The following is a 12,113-nucleotide window of genomic DNA, read 5'->3' on the forward strand; positions in this document are numbered from 1 at the left end:
TAAAAAAAAGCTAATATGTATTTTCCTGGGAACATTTCAAAGTTTTCAATTGTTATGTGTTGTCAAGGAAAATATAATTGGAAAACTGTCAGAATTTGTGTGGAAAAAAGAACTTCCTGAATTATTTAGCATTCATCCCTCTTTCTGCATATTCTACTCTTTCATTGTAATCAGACATTAGAATGTCATACTACTTATCTTTTATTTTGAAAGTCATGACAGGGACACCTCGTTACGTGTTGTCACGCTTGACGCTGCCATCTCCACGTTAGGTACCGAAACAGGCACGAGCAGCAGTCCACTGTCCGTCCTGCTCCGGTCGGGAGACAACACAGAGACACTTACTCAGGACAGGAGTGATATAGCAACTAGCTGAGTATCGGCTTCCGACAAGATTTCCTCTGGGAAAAGGGAAAAACTGGATATAGAGGGCAAAGAAACCGTCTTATATTTTATTTTTTACATGAGAGGTCGCGATCTAAAACAGCCGCTCACTGCTACGACACTGCTTGAAGCTACTGCTGAAGGAGTCGGTCAAGTGCGGTGAAGTTATCATTTTGTTGTTGTTTTATAGTTTGCAACTTTCTCAGGGTACATGTAACTGCACTGCAATAGGCATTATCGCGAGAGGAGGTTATTAATTAACTGGATTCGAACATTGTTAGTAAATTATTTTCTACTAGGCATTTCTGCGGTAGACCCACTCTGCTGATAGCAGCACCGGCGCTGCTGGAGACTGTGGCTCTTTTGAAAAGTGCACTTCCAAGGTTACTAAGAAGGCAGCGACTTTGATGTGTATTAAATGAGACATGCGCTCTAGTGGGTAGCTCCCGCTAGAGATAACAGAGCACAGTACGCAAAGAAAGGTGAAACGGTCTGTCAAAAAAACTTGAAAGAGAAAGCTGTAAGGGCTCATAGTTTCACACGAGTGAAAATAACTCACCGACATTTATGGAGGCTCAGCTTGTAGTGTGGTTCTGACTGAGGAATGGGGCTCTTTTTTAGGATGCAAGTGCATTGTTGAACACTGTAGTAGCATTCTTGCTAGGGGACAGTTTATAGTGTTTCTTATATTAGGGGTTTTATCGCCTAAACTAGCAACTAGCAAAGGGAAAAACTCGTCAAACACTTCGTATTACACCGTCGGGAGTGAACCGAGACGAACGACGAGTGATTTCGCTCGGACCATGGCCTCCACCTCGCGGAACAGCTGCTTCTGGTTGCTCTGGAGACGGACCTTCCTCGCGCTGTGGCTGTGCGCGCTTGTGGCGCGTGGAGCAGACGATGACAGCACCTTCAACTCAGAGGTAAAAACACACTGAATGACAAAGCTGACTAAATAATGCTCGTCATTAACCAACTGCGATGTACCCAGGAGCAGAAGATGTTGAAGACGACTTTGTAATATGAACATAACGATTTTAACACTGCACAATTTGAAAATGACCAATTTAAGGCACTTTGTAAAGCAGCTGCTCATTGTTGCAAGTAAGTTTGGCTTATTTACTCACATGAGATACATTGGGAAGACCATAATATTATGCTATTCAAATATGAATCCTCTGGTAAGTTTTATTTTGTTACAATTCTTTTTAGCAGCCTACTGCTACAGTTAGCCTGTACATTTATTTGTTACCTTTGTAATAGATTCAAACACCACCAAGGCCATCAGAATCAATAAAGGACTCTATAGGGCACAACTTCTGGTTTATGGAATAATTACATTATTACAATATTAACACACTCACATTTCCTGTGTGGTTCCTGTGGTTACAAAGTAGATTGACTGGCAGGTGCCCTCATCACACCTCAAAACTGGTGTGATGAGGGCACCTGCAAAACAGCAGTTTGTATGAACTTAAACTCTTTGTCGTTTACATTTAAAGGATTCTAAAAATCATTTGGTCAGCCACCTAATTATTTGAACATTTACATCTATAATGTAATTCCCACCACCCCTCAGAGACATATTTTAGTTGAAATGGCTTTATTTTCTCATCACTCCTACTTAAACTTCTTAAAATCAAACTTAGTCTTTTCAGTTATTATAGCAATACAAAGCAAGACTCAGCTCATTCTCCAACAAGATACCCAGTGGAGTCTTTCCTCTCGGATAGTCATTTTTTGTTAGGCTCATAATTTCCTTTTCACTGACCCCTCAGCCATTAGGGATGCCTGCACTTATTTAGGCATGTCATTAGCCAAAGTGCACCATAACAGGCCGGAACTTGAACTAGCATTTCTTGCATTTTTCTTTGGCCCGTCCATTGGTTAGCCAGCACACTTGTTTGTTTGGAGACGCAATGGAAGAGATAGGAGCTAGCTTTATACCTGTAAGAAGGTAATTAGTGGTGGTGGAGCTTTTGTTTGCTGCTTGACAGAGAGAGACAGACAGACAGATAAAGACACCGTCTGGCCATTGATAGTGAGCTTGCATTCCCAAACTCAGTGTCCGGGGGTGGTCTGCTTGTCAGTCAGGTTAGAACATATTCTGATGGGGTTGTGTGTGTGCGTGTGTGTGTTTGTGGTTATGCACAGGTGTCTGCTAATGTGTCTTACTCAGACAAGAGACAAGGTTTTGCACAATGTGTAGACAGATGAGAAATTCCTAAGCACTTGTTGCTAAATGTGTGTATGTGTTTGTGTGTGTCTGCTGAAGTAGAAATAATTGCATTACCCATGTTGCCTACTTAACATTTGGAATGGTCCATACAAGTATAGATTTCTGAAAGTATAATGCATCCTGGACACAGTGCCCTTGCAATTTATTGATGGCTGCTGTTCCAACAAAAGTAAATTAAGGCTGCTAATAACTAATTTTAGAAGAAAGACTTGACAACCTCCTAAATAGGGTATTGTTGCCCTGCTAAAACTCCAAAATGCTGTTGAAAGGAACTGACTGTCTATGAAAATCAAGCCAACACCGAAAAGTGTTCCCCCTCGAGCAGTTATTCTACTGGATAGCTTTTTATTTAATAACCAAAACTTATTACAAAGCATTTCATGGGCAAAATAAAGAGGACTCCACAGACTGGTCTCTTGAAAATCTTTAATTTTGAAATGCATGAGTGTTTTATTAATAAGTAGACGCTCTGAACACTGTTGCTTGTATAAAAATTAAGAGACAGTGTTAGAACTGCCTTGACTTTGTGGTCAGGTTTGCATATGAGGATATGCTAAATATCCATATGGGCAGGACACCCGTGTCACGCCATATCTTACGCAGATTTGACCAGAGCCTGTGATGTATCGAGTCATTTTCCAAATGGTAAAAACAGCATCTTACACAGCGCTGCGTTGCCTTGGAGAAAATTGTAATAAGCACCTGTCGCCTGTAACTCTCCATCTGACACGTTCAGGTGATTTTAATGTGCAGCAGCAACAGAAAGTGTGAGCATTGATATCTTTTGCTGAAAATCAGCATTGTTCTGGCAAATATTGCAATGAGTGGAGGCTGGTATCTAAGTAAGACTTCAAGTGCTTTTTGATGACTGTAACATGTCATGCTGTTGGTTTGTTGACAGGTCTGCTGATCTCTGTGACCTGCCCATTAATCTTTATGGTAGGAAAGACTTTTATGAAGTCTGTGGTGTTCTTTGTGGCTGATGAATGTTTCTCTGGAGTCTGAGAGGAACATTTGTTTTCACTCATAACAGCCTTTATAGGGGTTATAGAAATGTGTTTGCCAGAACAAAAAATGGATAATAATTATCATGGTGAGGAGCTGGAAAAACACATGATGTATAGTCTTCTCTGCTAAATAAAGCATAGGTAGAGGAGGACTCAGTTTAGTAGAGCTGGACCCAAATATTTGACTATTTGGATATTTGTCATCTGGGTACATATTTGTTTTTCCGTTTTGGGATTCAAATGTTTTTTCTTGATTGCTTTTCCAAAATTTGTTGGAGCTCTGCACTTTGGTTTCACTATGTTTACAAGGTGGCCAATGATCAGCTGTTGCTGCCGTTTTACACAGTACTGAGTCTCTAGTGATGTCCGGCAAATGATCTGGTCAGCGTGAGCTTACGCAGCAATAATGGCTAACATCCAACTCTAAACACATTTCTAGCAAACTCAGAAAGACACCAACATGACTCAAATCTTTTGTGAAACCCCGCTGGGTAACATTAGTCGTATGATGCCAACTCTTATCCCTGTCGCTGTGTGTGTGTGTGTGTGTGTGTGTGTGTGTGTGTGTGTGTGCGTGTGCGTGTGTGCACGTGTGGTGGACTTCAATTAACTGTGTTCGATCAAGAGCTTACACTCCCACAGCAGTCTCATGATAAACAGACAAAGCAAGAGCAGGGCAAGGAGGGGTGGAGTGAATCTCTACAGTGAAATAATATTTAGACATTATACATAGTTAAAAAAAAACAACTCGGTTTCAGCAGCCCTACTCCACACTGAAGATTTGAGTATTCAGCGTTGATCTCTACCATACCAAACAAAGTCAACAAAATAAATAACTTGATATGTAAAAATGATACCTTGTTTGGTGTGAATCAAAGCAGCCTGTATCTGCAAAACAAACCCAGACTGTGTGAGATGGATAGGAACTACATCATACACCTACTTCAGTTCAAGTAGATCAATCCATGTGTTTAGAAGTTGGCCTGAGACCTCAACTCCTACTGTGTCTGGACAAAAAGGATGAAGTGGGAGGTTGGAAGAATAGGGAAAAAAAGAGGGAATGTGAGTGTGACAAGCATTGGTGAAATGACTGAAAAATGGAACTGTCACAGCTAAGAGAAACCTGTGGTGGGACAAAGACGGAGAGAGAAAGTTGACGGGGACGGTGGTGGTCAGTCTCAGCTGTGCAGCATGTGATGGCTGAATGTGACAGCTGTTCTCTAACTGAGACACACACACACACACACACACACACACACAGTGCACAGGCATGCTGGGCCTGGGACTCCAAGGCATCCTAGGAAGTACAATGGACCCTCTTGTCTGAAGAGAAAGCTGTGAGAGAAAATTTAGGAATAGGAGAAAGAGGATGAGAGAGCACAGAAAGAAACATAGATGTGATAAAAGAATGCAAAAAGTGTGCAATGGCAATTTGTAGGTAAAGCTTAGTAATAATAGTGATAATGAATGACTTATTGCTGCAGATAACTAGACAGCTTCCTCAATCCGTATCCTCTTTATATCCATGTAATCTGCAGCGTGCTGTCTCTTCACATTCCAGCCACTTCCCCCCTGTTCCCCTGTGATTGGCTATCACCATGTCCACAAAGACTGGATGGAAACTATCTCTGTGTCTCAGAGTAATTGTGCATTTATTTATATGTTTGTGGGTATTTCCTGCGTTATGCAAAATCATGTGTGTTTATGTGTCCTTGTATGCTTTATAGGGCTGCACAATGTATCTTTTCAGCATCCACACTGGTATGTGCGCAGTAGTCACATTGCAGGATGTGCTATGTCAAGTAAAGCAAATTAACTTAAACACATCATGCTGCAACATTTTTGCTGCTTGATACAAAAGTAAAACTTGCACGGTTCTTATTTTCTGTGACGGATGTTACCGGCAGAGCCTGTCCCCAATAAAACAGGTGACGTGTGTATGTGCCGTAGACAGGCGTTATTGGTTATGGGAAGTTAGGACTGTCATGGTGATTAAGGGTGATTCAACAGCATGTTACAATTGTGCCTTGTTATAATTGCTCCTGGTCTCCCCCATTAACTTTATGTGAAAACAATTGTATTATGGTGAGTCAACCACTGAAGTTAACTACCTAATTTCGCCCTCCAAAATCAATAAAGGAGATGGTTCATGGTTAAAAAAAAAGCTTTTTTAAAAAATAATTATCATTTCTGCAGATGCACTTCATTACAAAATCAGTATTTTTTCATATCGCAATATTAGGGATGTCAGTTTCAAGTAATTCTGCTTAAGATAGCCAGACACACACTCACCAGTAACTAAGCGGCTAGTTAAAAAAAAAAAAATTCGGAATTTGGTCATGCACTCCATTGACTCATTGAGCTTTAGCACCATATTTCATTCACCATGACCAGTTAGTGGTGCTGAAGTTTTAAAGTTTTGTGATGTAAATCATGTCTTGTGTGTGTGTGTGTGTGTGTGTGTGTGTGCGTGCGTGCGTGTGCCTTTGTTATCATTCTGTGTCCTATCTGTAGTTTCTGACATTTTTGCGGGAATGTGAAGGCAGCACAGGTGGAATTCCTTTTGATTTTTTTTCACTCAACAGCAGTTTTGAGGTACTTGAATTGCAGGGTGGATAACTGATACGTCAGAGCAGATCAGATCAGTGGTTTAGAGGAGCAGCTGCTGAAAACAGCAAACTTCTAGACCAAACGCAGTGAACGGTTAAAGGCTCTGGCACGTTAAGCCGTCGGTCGGCCATCAGTCAAATTTGGGCTTTTGATGAGCGTCGGTGGCCTTCGTCGCTGCGGTGTGTCCCTCACCGTTGGCCCTCGTCAACCCACACTGACCCATGTTGACCCTCGTTGACCCTCATCTGCTTCTTTTCCACCGATTCATCAGGTTGAATCGGTGGCAGTGGCGGCCATGGAGTCCGTCGTTGAATGAAATCATTCAGATCAGCACACGAGAAGACAAACAGAGGAAAAAAAAGCAAACAAAGGTCTAAAGTCAAGAAGGAGTAAGGTAAAAAAAACCAAAAAAAAACTAACTAACTAAAACTTATATTAGGTAAGTTTGTTTTTCTCTTTTTAGTCATTGAGCTCTTAAGCTGATGGGTTGTGTTGTTGGCTTGGTAAATATGTTTTGTTCTTTCAACGTTAGATTGTGTTGTTAATGTGCCAACTGGCTAACTTGCGTCAAGACAATCCTTTGGTTTCACTTTTTGAATAATTACAAATGAAAGTTGTGTGCTGGTGTGGAGAGTTATTTCTGCTCATGCAGGAGCAGAATGTACGTGCTGGTTGGTTGTTGGTTTGGTGTGTTCATGTGCAACTTTTTGACCAAGACAGAGGGACGTAAGGCAGCGCAGCTCTGTCTGTGCGCAGAGTACAGTCTTCTCTCTGACAGTGTGGTGCAATCAGTAACCAAACAGTATGTATTTTACAAGAATGCCCCTTATGAATGGTCCAGCTATGAAAAACAGAAAATCAGTACATGGTGGCAAATGTTTTAATTGTGGCAGGCTGCAGTAAAAAAAAAGAATGTGTGGGAAACCCTGTAATGCCCGCTGCTCACCCTTTGGTCTCCACTAGTATGCCTGCGTTACCCTTGGCCGCTTTGCACTGTGCACCAGCCAGGTCTGGTGGAAGCTAGCAGGCAATGCCGCTCGTTCGCTTTTATAGCTTGTAACGCCACAAAATCCTTTAGCATTGTCAACAATTTTTACTGACATGGCTAATGATGCTAACAGTGATAATATTTTTAACAATTCTAACAGCGTTTTATGGTTCAAAATATATTTTAAAAAATCGCAGTGTCAGTTTTTTCCAAAATCATGCAGCCCTACTGCTTTATATGTCTGTCCAGAGATATTGACAGTCGTCTTGCTGGCAAAAAAAAAGGAGCATCTCTGTTTTTCCCTCCATGTTTGCTTCATGAAATCTTTAAGTTGAACAAATTAAATCCTCTTCTTTCTGTCTTTCTGTGTCTCTTTCTCTCTCACTACTCCATTTACTTATCCATCCTCTCTGTAGGACTTTGGGGGTAAGACATGGCAGCAGACCAAGCCTCAGAATAAAAGCTCTGTTAGTATCTTGGCTGACATTGCGGTGGACACACACACACATTCACACACTCATGCACACACACACTCCTGGCAGGTTTTACAACTCCTTGTATATTGCTGGGTCTGGTTTTGGCAGGTAAGCTCAAGGACTCTTTGAAAGACCATTTAATAGACGAGGCCAAGCGTGCACTCGCGCACATACACAAGCTCTCCCTTATTGCTCCTGTTGTCTAAGACTTGTTTTGTATTCAGCCCAGCTGATGAGAGAAGGTGAGCAGCCAGATTGAAGTACTTTTCTGTTTTAGACGATGGGCATGAGGGGTGGCAGGAGTTCATATGGCTCCATACATCTTCCCAACAGCACTGCAGCTCTTCCTTTTTACCCAGCTGCAGCCTGTTGTAAAGACTGGTGTGGGAGGGACAGAGAAAGAGAGCTCAGAGAAAACAAATTCCTACATACACAAGACACAAACATCAACAGACACAAAGGCATTTCCCTTTTTCATCAAGCACTATCACTGCAACAGTGACGACCATGCGGAGATGCTGATCACAGAGGAGCAGGGAGGAAGTAGAATGTGAAAAGAGGCATGCTGGGATTACACAGAACACGAGCTTGGGGTTTTTCTTTACATTTACTGGGATTCTGATGGGAATTGTGATTTTACTCCTCTTTTTCCTCCCACAGTGTCTGTTGTGGTTGGATGACTGTAACAGCAGTAACAGTGTTAGTGGGTGCATTTCAGCGAGTGCTTTGTTTTTATCTTCAGTCAGTATGAAATATGAACAGCATTAGCTGACATGAAGCGACAATCAATACTGCTCATTACTAATCACCTCTTTAAAGATTTTCTGTCTTTTTGTGGCCATGTTTTTGTCATCTAATGGAATCCAGCCAATGGAATTTGCATTTTTCTGAAAAACAAACAAAAAAAAAATTGAATGCCACTGTGATGAAATCAAACTCTTTGATAAGGTATTCCCTGAATATTAAGTACAGAACAATTTGGTCATTTCCACAAACAGTGATGATCAAACACATTCTATTCGCAACTTGTCAAATATGGCCGCATGTGATAGTCTTTCTAATTGTGTGTTTTTAGCATTTTATACTGAAACAGTTTTACCACAAACAGTAACTTAATTGACTTAAAAAGCACTTTTAAAATTATATTGTATGTATAATTCATGGCATAATTCACATCGTTTACATCTTCATAAGATTTTTGTTTTAAAACAAGTTGGTCTGAGACTGAGTTTCAACCCACGTGATAATATCTGCCAGCAAAATCAGTAGTCACTGGCTAAAATGAAAAGCCTGCTTTTGTTGACATCTGTCTAAAATTAGGGGATGGTTTTTAAACATTACTTTATATGTAGATGGTAAATTTGCTGTCGTGATCAAGATCGGAAAACTACAGGCTGAAAAACAGTAACTGAGAGGGGCGGGGCTTAATCAGTTATTGATCAGTTATTTGTGTTGACTCCTCAGCTGATATACTGATGATGTTGTTGATGTTGTTTTCTTAGTTATTGTGTCACAGTGAAAACATGTGCTTTAGTTTAAGATGAAAGGGGTTTTGTAAATCCTGCCACCTGTTTCCCTCGTCTGTGTGTGTGTGTGTGTGTGTGTGTGTTGGAGAGCAAGAGTAGATAGTGTTTCAGGAAGTGCGTGTTTGTTTTGGAGAGTATGTGTGTGTGTTTGTGTGTATGCGTGCGCGTATGTAATTGTGTATCTAAAGCTTCCTTATCTGCAGGCAGAGGTGGGTCAGGGTCATGTCCAGTTCACAGCTCTCTAAATCTCTTCCTGCTCCTACACACTCACTCACAGAGCTCATACAGCCACTGACAAAGAGGGAAAGATAAAGAGAGACAAAAACATATTGGGAGTTGTATTTTTACAGCTCTGTAAAGGAGTATGTAATAAAGGGGCAAATAAAAGGCAATTAAGATAACACTAATGATCCCTGGGGTGAAATTAGATGTTACAGCAGCACAGGCAGAAACATGCCTCATACTGTAGGTACAAAACAGATAGTGCAAGCATAGGAATAAAAGATATAAAAATGAGGAAAACTACACAGTAGGGGTGGGCAGCAAATCAAATATACTTGATGTACCATGACTTGTTCTACCTTTGATGTATAAAATGACTTTATCGCTAACATTAATTTTAAATTCTCTTCCAGTGGTGGATGAATACTCATACCGCAGTAACTTTCTGCCAACGCTAACATCCAACTGTTCAGTCCACAGGAAAAACATCAATTTAGCTGGGTCCTTCAAAATAAAAGCACACTGGGTTCCGCTTTGAATTATTTAATTACAACAGTTCTTTATTTAACTTTACTAAACAGTACTTTATTTAATTTTATACTTTAATTCAACATTAGAACAGTATTTTATTAAACTTAATTAGAACAGTAGTTTATGTAACTTTATTTAGCTACTTTATTTGTAACTGTAGTAACAGTGAAATTATTTTAAAGCCGTTTTGCCAAGCCCTACTACACAAAATTCAATTAAATCTTCACACTGTTAGAAAAAAAGGTAAACCGTAAATAGTGAAAATGTACAAGGTAATATAAAAAACTATAGATAGTATAGGAACCGTGTTTGACGGGCAATTCTCCTATCATAATGCAGTTAAGAGACAGTTAAATGGAGTAGTCTAAAATCATATTTGGCCCGTTTTGTATTAAAATACTTCATAAATAAATTTGACTTGCTTCTTCCTCTGCCTTTGGAGCCAATGAGTGAAAACACAGACAGCGCCACTCTGCTACTGCAGCTCACATTGTGGTCGAATTTGAATTGCAGCTTGAATGACAGAAATAAAGCGTTATTTTTTTTTAATTCATATAGTCTATTTTGTTGTCACGTAGCAAAACAGTGCACACTGTTAATGTTCCCAGGAAGTTAACCTCTTTGCAACTAATGTTACTGCTGCTATTGATGGATAACGGATACATAGTACAATTAATAACCAACAAAGTTCTACATTGAAAAATAATAACATAATAAGTGTCAATATCTCCAAAAACAACAATGATAATGAACATAAGAGTTACTGAAAAAGCCAAATACTGAAGGAAATACTGGTGAAAAAAGCTCATCATCACATAGCTGCCTCTGTGAACAAATGTGTTTGGAGATGTGAGTGATTTTGAAGGTTTGAGCTCATCGGGCCAAGTTCTCCAAAGCTGAGGGCTCAAACACTTAAGTTTCTGACCTCCTGATGGCCAGTGGATTGACTGTAAAGACATTTTTTTTTCCATCATTGCCCTGTGCCTTTGAGTTAGCTGTATTTTCCCTGAGATGTGTGAATTCAAAGAAATGTTCTGCATTGACTTTATTCACTTTTTGAATTCTCTTTCATTCAACATCATGCAGGAATTGCCGGTTACAGTTTGTAAACATGCTCGCCAGCGAAAGTGAAAGGCAACCCCAGATTCACTCGTTTTGGAACGTCTTTTCTATTTCCATAGCTTCTCCTTGAATGCCTGCTGCTTAAAGTCTTGCACCTGGACACTACCTTTTTTTATAAAGTCCCAGCCTCACCTGTGCTCTATGATTAGAAATGTCCTGAATACAGCAAAATAAGAAGAAAATACAGACAGAGAGTAGACTCTCTACAGATAAATGTGCCACCTAACACTTCTTGAGTGATGATTGAGAGGGATTACTCTTGTATGAGTCTATACATTGTTTTCTTATTCCTCTGTGTTGGCGACAGCTGTGGCATTACATTTTTGGGTTGTCTATCTGTCTCATTTGCATGAATGCAATATTTCAAAAACTCCTTGGCAGTATTTCTTCAAATATGACCATTTGGACTCAAAGATGAATTTATCAAAGTTTGGCAGTCAAAGGTCTTTTTGACCTCGTCCATCTCATTCTTGTGAACAGGATCTCTTAAGAAGGACTTAAGAAGATTTCTTCAAATTTGGCACAAACATCCATGTGGATTTTGGGATTAACTGAGTAGATTCTGGTAGTCAAAGATCACTGTGGCCTCACAAAACATGTTTTTACCATAACTCAATCATTTACATGTTTATCATGTCAAAAATCTCCCAAGAATGTCTAAATAGGATTAAGAGATTAAGTGATGAGATTTTATATCCAGAACGTCAAAGATCAGCTTCACTGTGACATCATAATCTTTTGCAAAAACACTTCATTGGTCATCCTTCAACATATCTCAGGAACAGAAGGGGAGACATTGGGTCGGATTCAGCTGGTGACACTAAACCTGGGTGTCCACCTTGAAACTGTGCTGATTGTAGAGATCTTGCGTAATGGTGGGTTGAAGAAGTGTGGCACATTCACATTTTGGAATTTGTAGCTTCTTTGCAGCAGCATCCATATTTGAAACACTGTGTAGTGTCATGGCTTAATATGAGTCTGGACAGACATGGATTTTAACTGTAACTT

General features: G+C 40.0%; 1 protein-coding gene across 1 annotated transcript in view; it reads left to right on the forward strand.

Annotated features, from left to right (window-relative positions):
* The first annotated feature begins 298 nt into the window (after positions 1 to 298).
* mmp15b (matrix metallopeptidase 15b) overlaps positions 299 to 12,113 on the forward strand; it is a 41,764-nt gene continuing 29,949 nt past the window's right edge. Inside the window, exon 1 of the mRNA XM_042484410.1 lies at positions 299 to 1,307. Coding sequence (XP_042340344.1) covers positions 1,188 to 1,307 — 120 coding nt within the window. The 5' untranslated portion in view covers positions 299 to 1,187. The remainder of the gene's footprint in view (positions 1,308 to 12,113) is intronic.

This window comes from Plectropomus leopardus, chromosome 1, assembly GCF_008729295.1.
Source record: "Plectropomus leopardus isolate mb chromosome 1, YSFRI_Pleo_2.0, whole genome shotgun sequence".
Lineage (NCBI taxonomy): Eukaryota > Metazoa > Chordata > Actinopteri > Perciformes > Serranidae > Plectropomus > Plectropomus leopardus.